Below are 12,040 nucleotides of genomic sequence, written 5' to 3'. Positions count from 1 at the left end.
CTCTAAGGTTTTGTGGTCAGAAATTTGGGTTTGTTCTTCTGGTAAAATTTTGGGGTTAACTTCCCTTTTTTGAATCTGGATCTTTCTCAACTTGTGCTTTTCTTCTCTGCGTTTTTTGAAAAATGAGTTTGGGTTTCAATTTGCATTTTTGGATCGTGCGGCGTTGAACCTTAAAGCTTGCTCGCAGTCTCGGGTTCATGGCCGAACACAGTGAGTTCTGGGTTTGGGTTCATATGTTATGGGTTTGGGTTAAGGAGGAGGAGGGAGGAGATGGATATGAATAAATCCCAGAAGAAAAGTGGGAGAAGAAGAAGAACAAATATAATTTCCAATTGAGAGAGAAGATGGATGGAAAACTTTTTTTTTGACGTTGATGGACACTAACTTTAACAGTTACCAAGGTTAAACTCTTATATTTAGGTGAAGGGACCAATTAGCAAAAAATAATAACTATATTTTCAAAAATAATATTATAAAAAAAAATCATAGGAAAAATATACTTGCTGACTCATATAAAACATAGTACTTTTCTACTGGTCCAACTAAGCGGCGGCACCATATCTACATTTGGGAGGAGGCACCACAGCAAGCAACTTCTAGAAAAAGTGAAATTAAAAACTAAGAAATGTATTATGGGGCATATAATATCAACTCCCACTCACTTTGCCACTTCCAATATTATGTGCTTTAACTCTTGCTCAATCAGCCTTTGGTATATTCATTGCCTAATCATTTGATGCCATTTTTGTTGCTTTTCTCTTCTGATTCTGATACTGTAGATTTCGAGACTATTTCGACTGTATCGGATTCATTTGAAGACACCAAAGGACTCATCTTCATCTCTTTGCTTTTACCCCATATAACAGCATATAAGCCACATACAATCAACACTGCTCCAATGATGCTGAAATTAGCAAAACCAATCAATTATAGTTTAATTAGCTAACCATTTTTAACATATATGGCTAAAAATCACACTATAGGTGAACAATTTATAAGCTATAAAACAGCACAAAACATGATACATGAGGATTTCTGTTGAATTAACTCTCTGTCAATGTGACAAATCGTTTTTGAAAAGAATGTGACAAAATCTTATTTCTTAGTTAATGTGTTGAGATGTGTGTTTTGAGAATGACAAGTAAAGCCTGAGATACGTACCTTCCAAGGTATAGGGTTTCGTTCAATAGCGGAGAACAAAGAAAGGCCAAAATCACAAGAACCAGAGGCATGAAAACAGAGGCAAACAAAGGACCTCTCATTTGGATACACCATGAAATTACAACCACCACCAGTCCAGAAACCACTGTACCCTATGCCAGTCAATTCATATATAATTATTGATGATAGCTTAAAGTTAGCATTATCTTAAAATAATTATTAAGCGATCAAATAACATACCGCATAAGCAACAGTTAGTAATCTAACATTCCAACCCAGCCTCCACTGACTCAAATCCCTCTCAATGCAAAGAGCAAACAGGACGGATAGTACTGATGCCCAAAATGACAACAATGCGGTGCTTGTGTAATAACTCTGGTAACTTTCAGTCATTTTTTTCTGAGACACAACAGTTCAAGATTAATTTAAAACCAAACATTGCAGAACATAAAAGGATTAACAGTTAACACTAAACAAAAGATTAATTAGTTGCTGAACCTGCAAACTGAACTGACCTGAATAGTAAGCCACAATGCGTAAGAGATGCTGCTGGCTAGTGCACAGAGAGCACCCAAAAGGTTCTTACCAGTGCTTGTAGCGTGTTGGTGAGCACCATTTTGGTGATGCAAAAGGTGTATGTGATGGAAGGACCAAATTTTAATTTCCATGCCTTTAACCAGAGTCAGTACCATTGCTCCACCAATTCCAGTTATTGTACCTACTATCTTAGCCTTCCCTGCTACTGTTTTCAAATTTATTTTTTCCAATCTGTTGAATAAGGAAATTAAATTCGATTCTTTAATATGAATGAAGTAAAATCAATGGTTAATTACTTTAATTAATTACCCGAAGGAAGCGGCAATGATAAAGGTTATGGCTGGTGTAAGGTTGGACATGGCAGATGCAAATGTCACTGAAGTTAAAGCCAGGGACTCTAAGTACAAAATTTGAGACAATGCTCCTCTGCATAATCAAATCAATGAAATGAATATCAGGATACGTGAAAGAAATTCATGCAAGTACCAACTTGTGCTAATAAATTAGTCCATAATAAATTGAAAGGAGTATCAATTAAGTGGTATATAATAAAGGAACATATCAATAAACATTACTCCCTCCGTTCCTAAATATAAGACCTAGTTTCAAAATTTTGAAGTTCCTAAATATAAGACCTAGTTACAATAATCTAACAAAAGGTTTTGTACTCTTCCATTTTTACCCTCCACATTAATTATATGTTTTCAATTCCCAAGTTTTGATTACCACTTATCATTAATTAGTGAGAGAAAATGACAAAGGGTAAATATGGAGGAATGTATGCATTTTTAAAAAACCAATACACTAATTGAACACATTTAATGTTTTCTTAATAAGCGCAATTTTTTGTATTAGGTCTTATATTTAGGAACGGAGGGAGTATGACACTACATACCTACCCAAATACACCGCACAGAAAAGACTGAAACAGCACCATCCAAGTCATCTTTGTCCTGTTCTTTCTACAAACATCCATGGACAAAATAAAAGCATATATATGGATCAGTTGGATCAATAATTTTTTTATAAATTGAAGAAGGAACTAACCTTTCAAGGATAAGAGCAAGTGGAGCCATGAAAGCAGTGGCGAATACAAAGCGGTAGGCACTAACCACCCTCAAGTTCATGCCATCGTTTAAGGCGAGCTTGTAGAGCACATTCACCCCTGCAAATGCTATCTGCACAGCCACCATTAGCAACGTTGGTTTCAACCCCTGCACCACATTGCCAATATTGTCTTTCATCTTTAGTCAGTGCACTCTGAATACGGGCTTAAATTTCACTGAAGAAGACAAGTGTGTGTGATAAGCTGATAGTGAATGAGAGATAGAGAAACTGAAATATAATAAGTCATTAGAGTAAAGGAAAGGTAGGGGCTATTTATTAGTAATGATATTATTAAAGTGGACTAAGCACTTACATTTCTCCAACACATTATAAGTTCACCTAAAATAAAATAATTCCATACTTTAAGGTAAGTCAGCAAACACTGTGTCCTGCTTCCAAGTTGGGAATATTCATTGAGAATAAAGAAAAATTAATTTATATGTATTTGGATACTAGATGGGTGCAATGTAAGAGGTATTTCAATCCCAATCCATAAGAAGAGTTTCGTTCACTTTTCATTTTAAAGTATGTGCTAACATTCGTTTGCACTGGTACAAACATAGTATTTATTTGTTGTCACCGTTTAATCACAACAAGAAATCAAAAGATTAATTACCAAAAAATCCTCAACAATTTTGTAGCAAAAAGTGTTTGGCTGCAATAACCACCATTAACTACCAAAATGTCGGTAGCATGAAATAAGTGGCTAATTGACTGTAAAATACTTTGGCAGAAAATTTAGCTATTTAGAAGTTAAATTGTAGCACAATATTATCAAGTGTAATTGCTAGTTTAAGTGTAATGTTAATTTCTTATCAATTTCTAGCTAATCTGCAGGGATTGAATAATTTAAACTAGGACTATTCATGGTTCAAGTTCAAGCAAAACAGCAAACCGGAATAGCAGTTTGGGAAAACCGAACTGGTTTCAGCATGTTTCATTGAGATGTATTGAATTACTCAGTTTAGCTTCATTAATCAGGAGGTTCTGTATAGAAATCAATGTAAAAATTTCTTCTTCAACCAGCTTTATTCATCTCCGATCCTCCACGACCTCCTCCCTCACCCAGCTTCCCCACGTCAATAACTCACCTCCTCCTTTCTCCGACATCCTCGAGACCCATCTCCAGCCGCCCCCATCCTTTTCTCCCTCACGCCTCAAACATTGATTTCTCCGCTTGCACCACTGAACTGATTCCTCCTCCCTCCTCCCCTCCCATCCCGATTCATAAGCCATTTTCTTCCTCGATAGCGTTTTGAATATCCACCCAAATTTCCTCATTGTAGATCTTCAAGAAAAGTCCACCAGATCAGTGCTTGCTGGAGTTATTGCTGGGAATCATAAGTCATATGAACCAGGTGTACAAGTGGAATTGGAAAGATTTGCATAAAAAAGCTTCTCTGATGGCTGCTATAGATTCTATTCTCCAATTCCATTTATTTGGTCTTTTTTAATAGTCTATTATGGTTTTGTATTTTAAATGCGTGACTTCTTTAGGGCACTTTGTTTATTGAATACAACCAGTAAATATATTTTGCTATTGTTGATGTCTTGCTCAACTCTACCGCTACAGAATAATAGCATGTTATTGCAAATTATGCAAGAGGAATAGTATAAATTCCCACACTCTAAAGTGTCAACACTGAAGCAAGAGTTATTTTTTGGTTTTGGTTTATAGTTGCTTTACACTTATATGTGAAACCGGAAGCTTTTATTATGGCATGTGATTGGATTGAAGTTGAACTGGTAACAAGTAACAACCCTTTATTGCTTGATACCGAGGACTGTTAATAATATAAAAACTCTAAGCTTGAAGATTAGCTATATTCCTCTTTGTTTCTTTTTTTTATTTAGATGATTTTTGATTGTTACTGTGAATTTATCTGTTGGTGGTTATGTTAAATTGTGCAGGACAAGAATTAAAAAGAAGAGATTCTGTGACAGCTTATATGGGGAAATGTTTCCAGGGTATCTACCTCTGCTCTTTGGATTCCCTCGAGTTTCAATCCCAATTAACTTTCAATTGTATGTCTTCTATATATATAAATCCTACACTGCTTTTCTGTTACGTCCCTTAAAGTGCTGTGATTGATAATGGCCAAGGACTTGAACGATACATGGATAAATTGTTGCTCCAATTGTGATGCTCCAATTAATTGCAATCCAAATGACACCTTTCAGGTGAAGGGTGGTTTGTGGGAAAATATTGGATTGATTAGGGATTTTATTTTTCCATTTTGAAGTACAATTTTTTCATGGATTGCTTACATCTCCCCCTTGGTGATACTGGGTTGATGTTCTGATTGATCTCTTAATGTTTCGAGTTCTTTCAAATGCTGCAAGAAATATTCTTTTTTCTTTATGTGTTTGTTTTTCATTTTTTATAATCATTTAGGAAAGAAGTGTCTCAAGATAGAAAAATACACAAGAAAGTGGATCATTCCAAATGTGTATGCTGTTGTAGTATGAAATACACTGAGTTGTTAGTTTTTATTATTTAAATCAGTGGTTGATTTAGCAGGATTATTTTATAGTACTTGCTGTACTCTTTTTAATATCTTTTTCCTAATCAAAATGCATTTTAGACCATCCATTTTCATTATATACATGTGCATTTTCTTTTTTCTTATTCGTCGGATACCCACATGTGCATTTTACTCTTTGATTTCTTTGCTCGGGGTTCTTTCTATATAGGAATATTTTATTGAATTTGATTAATTAATTAGATGGTGAAACTTGCACCGTCGGTGCATAGAAATTAATCTCTATAATGAACTCTAAAAGTGAAACTTGCACAATTTAAGAGTAGATGGGTATAAAGAACATAATGATTAGAGGTCATAAATGTTAAAAGCTTGCACGGGGAAGAATATGTTACGTGAAAAGTGAGGATCCGGAGTGTTATCTTTTTTCTTTGTATAAAGTGAGTTTTATGTAATTTATTTCGATTCAATTTTATGTTATTAATTTTTTGTAACTAATACATTGCATTTTAATTTATAGGTTCTATCAAATTAGTTCTAACATTTGCATTGCTCTTTTGTCAAGAAAAAATCAATTGTTCCCGCATGGATAGAATTATACTATTGGGCATGTTAATGTTGATTTATTTTTGAATTATTTGTATTGAACCTCAAATATTTGTTTTAATGCTGTAAATGTGATTTTTTTTTAAGTCTTCATCCTGATTTCTTTCTAATTTTTTTGTTTTGATTACAAGTAATATTATATTTTGGCTTATAAATCAATAAAATAATAATTTTCGCCGTGCAACGCACGGGCAAAAAACTCTAGTATGAACTAGAAACCATTAAATAAATGTGGCATTCATGGCAGTAGGAAAAAATTATTTATAATGATCATCCAGTGTTAGTAGATACTAGATACACTGCCAGCTGCAATGGTACTGATAACATAAAATCTATACAAAGAATGCCAAAATTCATGTATCAACTTTAAATTACCAGTGTCATTGTGAGCTTGATTACGAGCAAATGATTGCATCTTTCAGGCTTCCTATATTCCCAACATCAATGGGGTTCTCTAAAGGCCTCTTTTTGAGCCAAGGAAACTCAATCAAATAGCACCCAAATTAGCAAATAGAGACAGTGTATCATGAAAGTAAAGCAGTGATTTTTGACAAAAAGAGGGATTGGAAATTGAAGTTAAAAAATTGGGAAATCATGAACCACTGTTCTGCATTCACACAACAATTGCAATCGATTTCGTCAATTCTTCAATCAGGAAACTGGTAAGCGATTCAATCTCAAATAGAGAGAGACAGAGAAGCTTTGCTTTTGTTTTGTTGCAACGAGTGTGGTGTTAATTTTATTTCATTTCCTTTAAATTTCTAATAGAGGTAATTTTTATATGTTAATACTTATTAGTAATGTTAGTAAATTAGTCATCATCACGGTTCAAACTCCGGATCTTTCACCCTTCATCCTACCCAACTCTTATGTCCCTAGCTTTTTTTTAGCTATCATTCGGGGACAAAAAAAAGGTAAATAATGAGAAGATTCTCTCATTTTGTTTGGTTAAATAGAGAAAATCATTTTCTTTTTGGTACACATCTAAAAGATAAATTCAATTCTCCAATGATTGATCTTTGAACCTCCTCACTCAACCATGTCACATAACTCTTACCACTTAGGCTATCACAAGTACGTTTGACCCGTGCGATGCACGGGGGATCGCACGGGGATATTCATTTTTTTTTTATGTTTTTTTTTAATCTATGTGATATTTAAAATATTCTATGGATTAAAAGAATTAAATTTTTTTTAATATATGAAATCATAAATTTGTATTTTTATTTTACTGAATATTTGTTTTGTTTTTTGAATTGCTATTTTATTTTTATCTTTTGTACTTATTTTCCTAAATGCTCGATTGATTTTTTTTAATATCTATGGTATAGATTATTACAGGGAGTTGAAACTGAGACTGTATCTTTGCACATTTCCCGTTAAAAGATCTTTTTGATATGACATTGTGAAAGAATTCTTTGTAAAATACATTTGAAATACGGGAGAATCTAATATGCTCCATTTTTAGGTGGTGTAATTTTACACCACCTACTTTGACTGAGTATAGCAGGTCAACACATTATATTTTTTAAGAAAAAATATTAAAAATTTATCATAAATATCTTTAAAAAAAGATGTGTTGACCTGTTATAGTAGGTTAAAAAAAGTGGTCTAAAATTAGACCACTTTAAAAGTGGTCTACATTAGGGGTCACCTTGAAATACTATGAGAATTGTAGTCATTGATATTCCAAATGAGGATTTTTAATCATTTATTGTTAATTGGTTTGAGAACTCTTTGTCTGGCATTTGTTTTAGATATTACCTTTTATTCCGAAATATTTGTCCTCATTCGAGTAATAATTAGATGTGTACCATTACACATTCCAACTTATTGATCAATGTTTCTTAGAAGCATTACTGGAGCACTAAATTTTAGCTTTATCTTTCAGTCTCATGTTAGAGACCGAGAAACATTGAGAAACAATGGTTTTTTTTGCAAACCAAGTTATCTGTTTTTGAGATTGAGGCACATACACCAATATATAGTGTTTTCCTACTCATTGCACTCCTTGGCGTACTGATTAGCTCTGTTGTAGATAAGCTTACGACTCTTAGCTCTTTTCTTATTAACAGCTTCAAGATCTTGCATTTTAACCAAGGCACGTTCTTCTTCCTTCTTACCCTTCTTCGGTATGGACTCTGGAACAAATGTCTTCACCTCTTCTACTTCTTCAACATAATGTCCTACCTGCAAAGAGAGGAAAAAGGACAAATAAGTATTTCTCTAGAGTAGTTAAGATTTGGGCTGTGTTTCTTTGCAGCATTTATGCTTTGTCTCTTCTTCATAAGCATATGTGTGATGATACATGATTATAATTCTATTTAGAGATGACACTATGGCGCTACCTCAAATCTTCCATTCCAATCATTTTTTACACTCACATTAAGAAAAAAATTCATGCATGACGGCAAATTTTTAGGAAAAATGCTAATCATAATAATTGTTAACATTCAATCCTACATGTTCATTGGACAACAATGGACTCAAATGCAGATGCTATTTATCATATTCACAACAATAACGGAATGAAAAATGGATAGGAATAACAATAGAAAAAGAACATATTGTGAATTACCATTGTTACATTAGGGTGTCGTGAAAATCATGATGATTGATCACTGTACCCTGATTTTGTAGCATGTGAAAACTCCTGCTTAGACTGATGTCATGCAGACAATTTTTTGTCCATCGTCGAGATTCAAAGAATCTATTAAAGTGCAATATCTGTTTACTAAACAACATAATTAAAATTCTAATAAAAAAATAGAATAATAATTAATTTGAAACTTTAGATACTAAATTTAATACAACAAAACCAAAGCCACTTCCCAAACCAATCGCAGTGGTGTATCTGGTAAGCAATCACAAAAGCATGGAGAAAGCAAACAATCTGGCTTGACCAATACTTCATGCTCTGGATGCCTAGAAAGTAATTTCACTTGTAATGTTTCCTTGATAGATTAAAGATGATTTCAGTTCCCAGAAACTACATAGAGCTAAAAACAGGCACCTCATCCAAGAAGAAGGAAAAAAATCATCCTAATACTTACACCCATTTTGGCCCTGGCGTTCCACAATCAGCAAAAAACTTTTTCCCAGATCTAATCAAGTAAAAAGGCACTTGGAGTTAAGTTTCCCTTCAAGTGGATAATAACCAAGGCTGAATCCTATAGATGAATATAAATATAGCAGCAACAATTAATCTTCTTTCAGTTTGATACACGTGCCTACGACAAAAGCAGAACTTCTGTTTGAAATTACAAAAGGTCAAACTGAAAAGTCCCACAAAATGTGGTTTGAGATGAAACCAAAACACAAAATCAATGTGTGAACAAATAAACAGTCCACTATGTTTTATGCATGTAATTCATTTGGTTACCATCCAAATCTTCAATTGCATCTCCACTCACGCCATTTAAGTTACCAATGTCAACCTAAAAGCAAACCATAAACTTCATGAATCAAATTGCTTCTAACAAAATCTACCTAAAACAAAAGTTTCAGATCTCTAAAGAGAGAGAACTTTTCATTGGAATACAGACATAAAGTGTAAAATATGACTTGCAACCTTATTTTTTTCTGCAGTTCTAAAGGACAAAAGGTAATGAGAATCAACAGTGCATAAGCACTATTTTAAGAGACCAATGAAGATAAAAACCATGGAAGCAAGTTGCTCTTTAAATTTTACAAACCTGACAGGTTTTTTGCTTGGGGATGTCTTCCTAATAAAGCAATTCTAAAACTGAATAAAATCAGCTAAATAGAAGAAGTAGAAGAAGATTTATTTCTTGGTTTCAATTACTTTACCAACTTCTAAATACAAAATAAAACGCCAAGCTCTCCAGTCAATTGTCGTGGTTTATTTTTATAACAGCATGAAAGTGTAAGTATAGTAGCAAATATAGAGCCATGTATGTGTATAGCTTTTAATCTTTTCATTTCAACGGTATTAAGATACCTTCACAAACAAATTAAGCATATTAAGTTAACATAAAAACAAATTACAATATATGTCTTATTCAAATTTAAGTGCAAGATTACCATCTCAAATTGATCACTGGAGTTGTGGTCTCAGAGATGAGGACCATGTATGTGTATAGTTGACCCTCACAACTCAAATTGAATAGGCTACTACAACAAATGAAAACAGATGATGAATCACCTAAATCAATGTTAATATAAAGTGAATTAAATTCTGACCAACAATGAAAAGAGGAAGAAAAAGGGAAGAAACCAAACTCTGGACATAATATCCAGCTGGGTTCTATCAAGCGAAAATATCTTTAATAGTATGAATTAGAGTTCATTGCTAACATAACAGAAACAAAAAATCAGATTAGTGACCCACCGAATTGAGGAATAATATGAGGAGCAATGTACAAAAGGCTTGACTCCACATTGCTCCCTCCCCCATTTTCACCAGAAACCAACACATATTATACCTGGTGAAAAGGTATCACTACAAAGCCCAAACAGAAAAAAAAATACAGCAAAACCCAAAATGACAGAAAATAGATATTCAAAAAAATACACTATAAAAGTTGGAAAATACAGCAAAACCCAAAATGACAGACTTCGTTTCAATTGTTGATGGTTAATCTTCATCGTTACCTTACCTACGCGTTCCGGTTGGGAGCGGTAATGAAAGAGAACCCTGTGGGGTTTAAAGGTGTTTTCAAAGAAGAAGAAAGGGGGCGGAAAAATGTAACGGAAGAAGATAATGAGAAAAAGGTGAAAGGACTCTCGTTCAGTTACAGATGAAATGGAAGAGCAAACATCAGACGTAATTAGAAAGTTAAATCTATATGAATCAACGGCTAAGATTCAATCAGAGTGAAATAAAAGACATTTTTACTAAAATAACCATGGCCAAGCTTCTTAGTTTTTGGAATTAATTATTGAATGACAGGTTTGCCCCTAAGGCTGCACAAACTCTCCCTTTATATATAGTATAGATAGATTCGGGGACGGAGATAATCATTTTGATGTAAATGATATTTTTATCCTAAATATATAAAACTTTTTTTATTATAAAATTAGAATTATTTAAGAAGAAATTTAGGATAATGTGACCTTTATAGTTTGTTTAGTGTGTTCAATACATGACCTCAGGAAATTGTGATAATAAGGTGAGATTGTGCAAGTTAATGTGGATTAGGGTCATGTGTATGCCTAAGTAGGTTAGAAGCTCAAAGGTTAGTATTTTCTTGGTCCAAAAAAGATTAGTAATTTGGAGCGTACTTTTTATTTTTCCACTTAAAGCATGGGCTTAAAAATTAGAACGGGCGTGGGCACGAATAGTAATGGATATGAAATATTAATTAGAAGCTGAAAAATAGTCCAAGAGCTTGTATTTTTTGTAAAACAGAAATTTAAGAATTGAGCCCATTTATATTTTTGTCAACAAATTGAAATGCATTTTGGTCTTTGATGAAAATGAGCGAGTTGGACCAGGAATAGCAAACTGGAGCCCAAGATGTGGTTCTAATGAGCATGCATTCAAATACTTCTTAGGAATTTGACCAAAAAAACACTTGTTAGGAAAATATACTTGTTAGGAGGGACAAGGTATCCAATGCTCTTTTTTTGGTCAATTATCCAATGCTCTTGTCTGCTTGTAAGTTTGGGCCACCGGCCCGTTAATTTCAATGAAAGTTGTAACGTTGACCAAAAAAAGAAGAAGCGCAATGAAATAGAGAAAGCTTAGAGCTTTGAAGATCAAGACTATGAGGATGTTTGGTATGATAAAAATTAAAAAGAGAAAAAAGATATATGATAAAGAATGAGGTGTAAAGTTGCTTTTGATAGTAAATTATCATTTATGTCTTATAAAAGCAAATATATGATCTTTTGTTTAATATTTAAAATTGTATAATTTTTTTATGAATGACTTATTAATTCAGTATATTGTTCAGAATCCAACAGATCTCCAATGGCGCTGCTGACTACCTAGCTAAACTTGGAGCTTCTTGCATGTTGCCTGGGAAACAGTTCTATATGGTTCCCCTCATGACCTGGAAACCATTTTGTTAAAGGATGCTCTAGGCATCCCTTAGTCTTTTTTTTTTCTTGTAATTTTCCGATGGAACGAAAAAAAAGTATATTGGTGAGAGTCGATCACGAGTTCAAAAATCTTGATTTTA

General features: G+C 33.5%; 1 protein-coding gene and 1 long non-coding RNA gene across 9 annotated transcripts; both read right to left on the bottom strand.

The window, feature by feature from the left end:
- Nucleotides 1–400: 400 nt before the first annotated feature.
- On the bottom strand, nucleotides 401–3,055 carry LOC130722395 (WAT1-related protein At1g68170-like). The gene is made up of 7 exons (XM_057573103.1): nucleotides 2,746–3,055; nucleotides 2,598–2,660; nucleotides 2,008–2,124; nucleotides 1,677–1,929; nucleotides 1,402–1,560; nucleotides 1,162–1,313; nucleotides 401–904 (listed from the first exon to the last, which is right to left on the bottom strand). Exons 1-7 carry the CDS (start codon nucleotides 2,940–2,942, stop codon nucleotides 730–732), a joined length of 1,116 nt encoding a protein of 371 aa, XP_057429086.1. The 5' UTR covers nucleotides 2,943–3,055; the 3' UTR covers nucleotides 401–729.
- Nucleotides 3,056–7,578: 4,523 nt separating this feature from the next.
- On the bottom strand, nucleotides 7,579–10,646 carry LOC130722397 (uncharacterized). Of its 8 annotated transcripts, none has more exons than XR_009013911.1 (4): nucleotides 10,246–10,646; nucleotides 9,277–10,028; nucleotides 8,473–9,064; nucleotides 7,579–8,084 (listed from the first exon to the last, which is right to left on the bottom strand). It is a non-coding gene; the product is annotated as an uncharacterized LOC130722397 (long non-coding RNA). The 8 variants fall into 8 exon arrangements; XR_009013908.1 differs by having other exon boundaries at nucleotides 8,473–10,025; nucleotides 10,246–10,339; nucleotides 10,509–10,646; XR_009013907.1 differs by having other exon boundaries at nucleotides 7,580–8,084; nucleotides 8,473–10,028; nucleotides 10,246–10,339; nucleotides 10,509–10,646.
- Between the last annotated feature and the right edge of the window lie 1,394 nt (nucleotides 10,647–12,040).

Source organism: Lotus japonicus, chromosome 6 (genome assembly GCF_012489685.1).
Source record: "Lotus japonicus ecotype B-129 chromosome 6, LjGifu_v1.2".
Classification (NCBI taxonomy): Eukaryota; Viridiplantae; Streptophyta; class Magnoliopsida; order Fabales; family Fabaceae; genus Lotus; species Lotus japonicus.
Note: the sequence above shows the minus strand (reverse complement) of the source record. Positions and strands in the feature narration are given on the sequence as shown.

Bases quoted from the DNA above. Each gene is read 5' to 3' on its own strand.
- LOC130722395 (XM_057573103.1), bottom strand. From the start codon at position 2,942: ATGAAAGACAATATTGGCAATGTGGTGCAGGGGTTGAAACCAACGTTG. The intron at 2,125-2,597 runs GTAGGTATGTAG...TTGATTATGCAG, and splicing joins TTTCTGTGCGGTGTATTTGG to AGGAGCATTGTCTCAAATTT. The intron at 1,930-2,007 runs GTAATTAATTAA...CTTATTCAACAG, and splicing joins ATCATTGCCGCTTCCTTCGG to ATTGGAAAAAATAAATTTGA.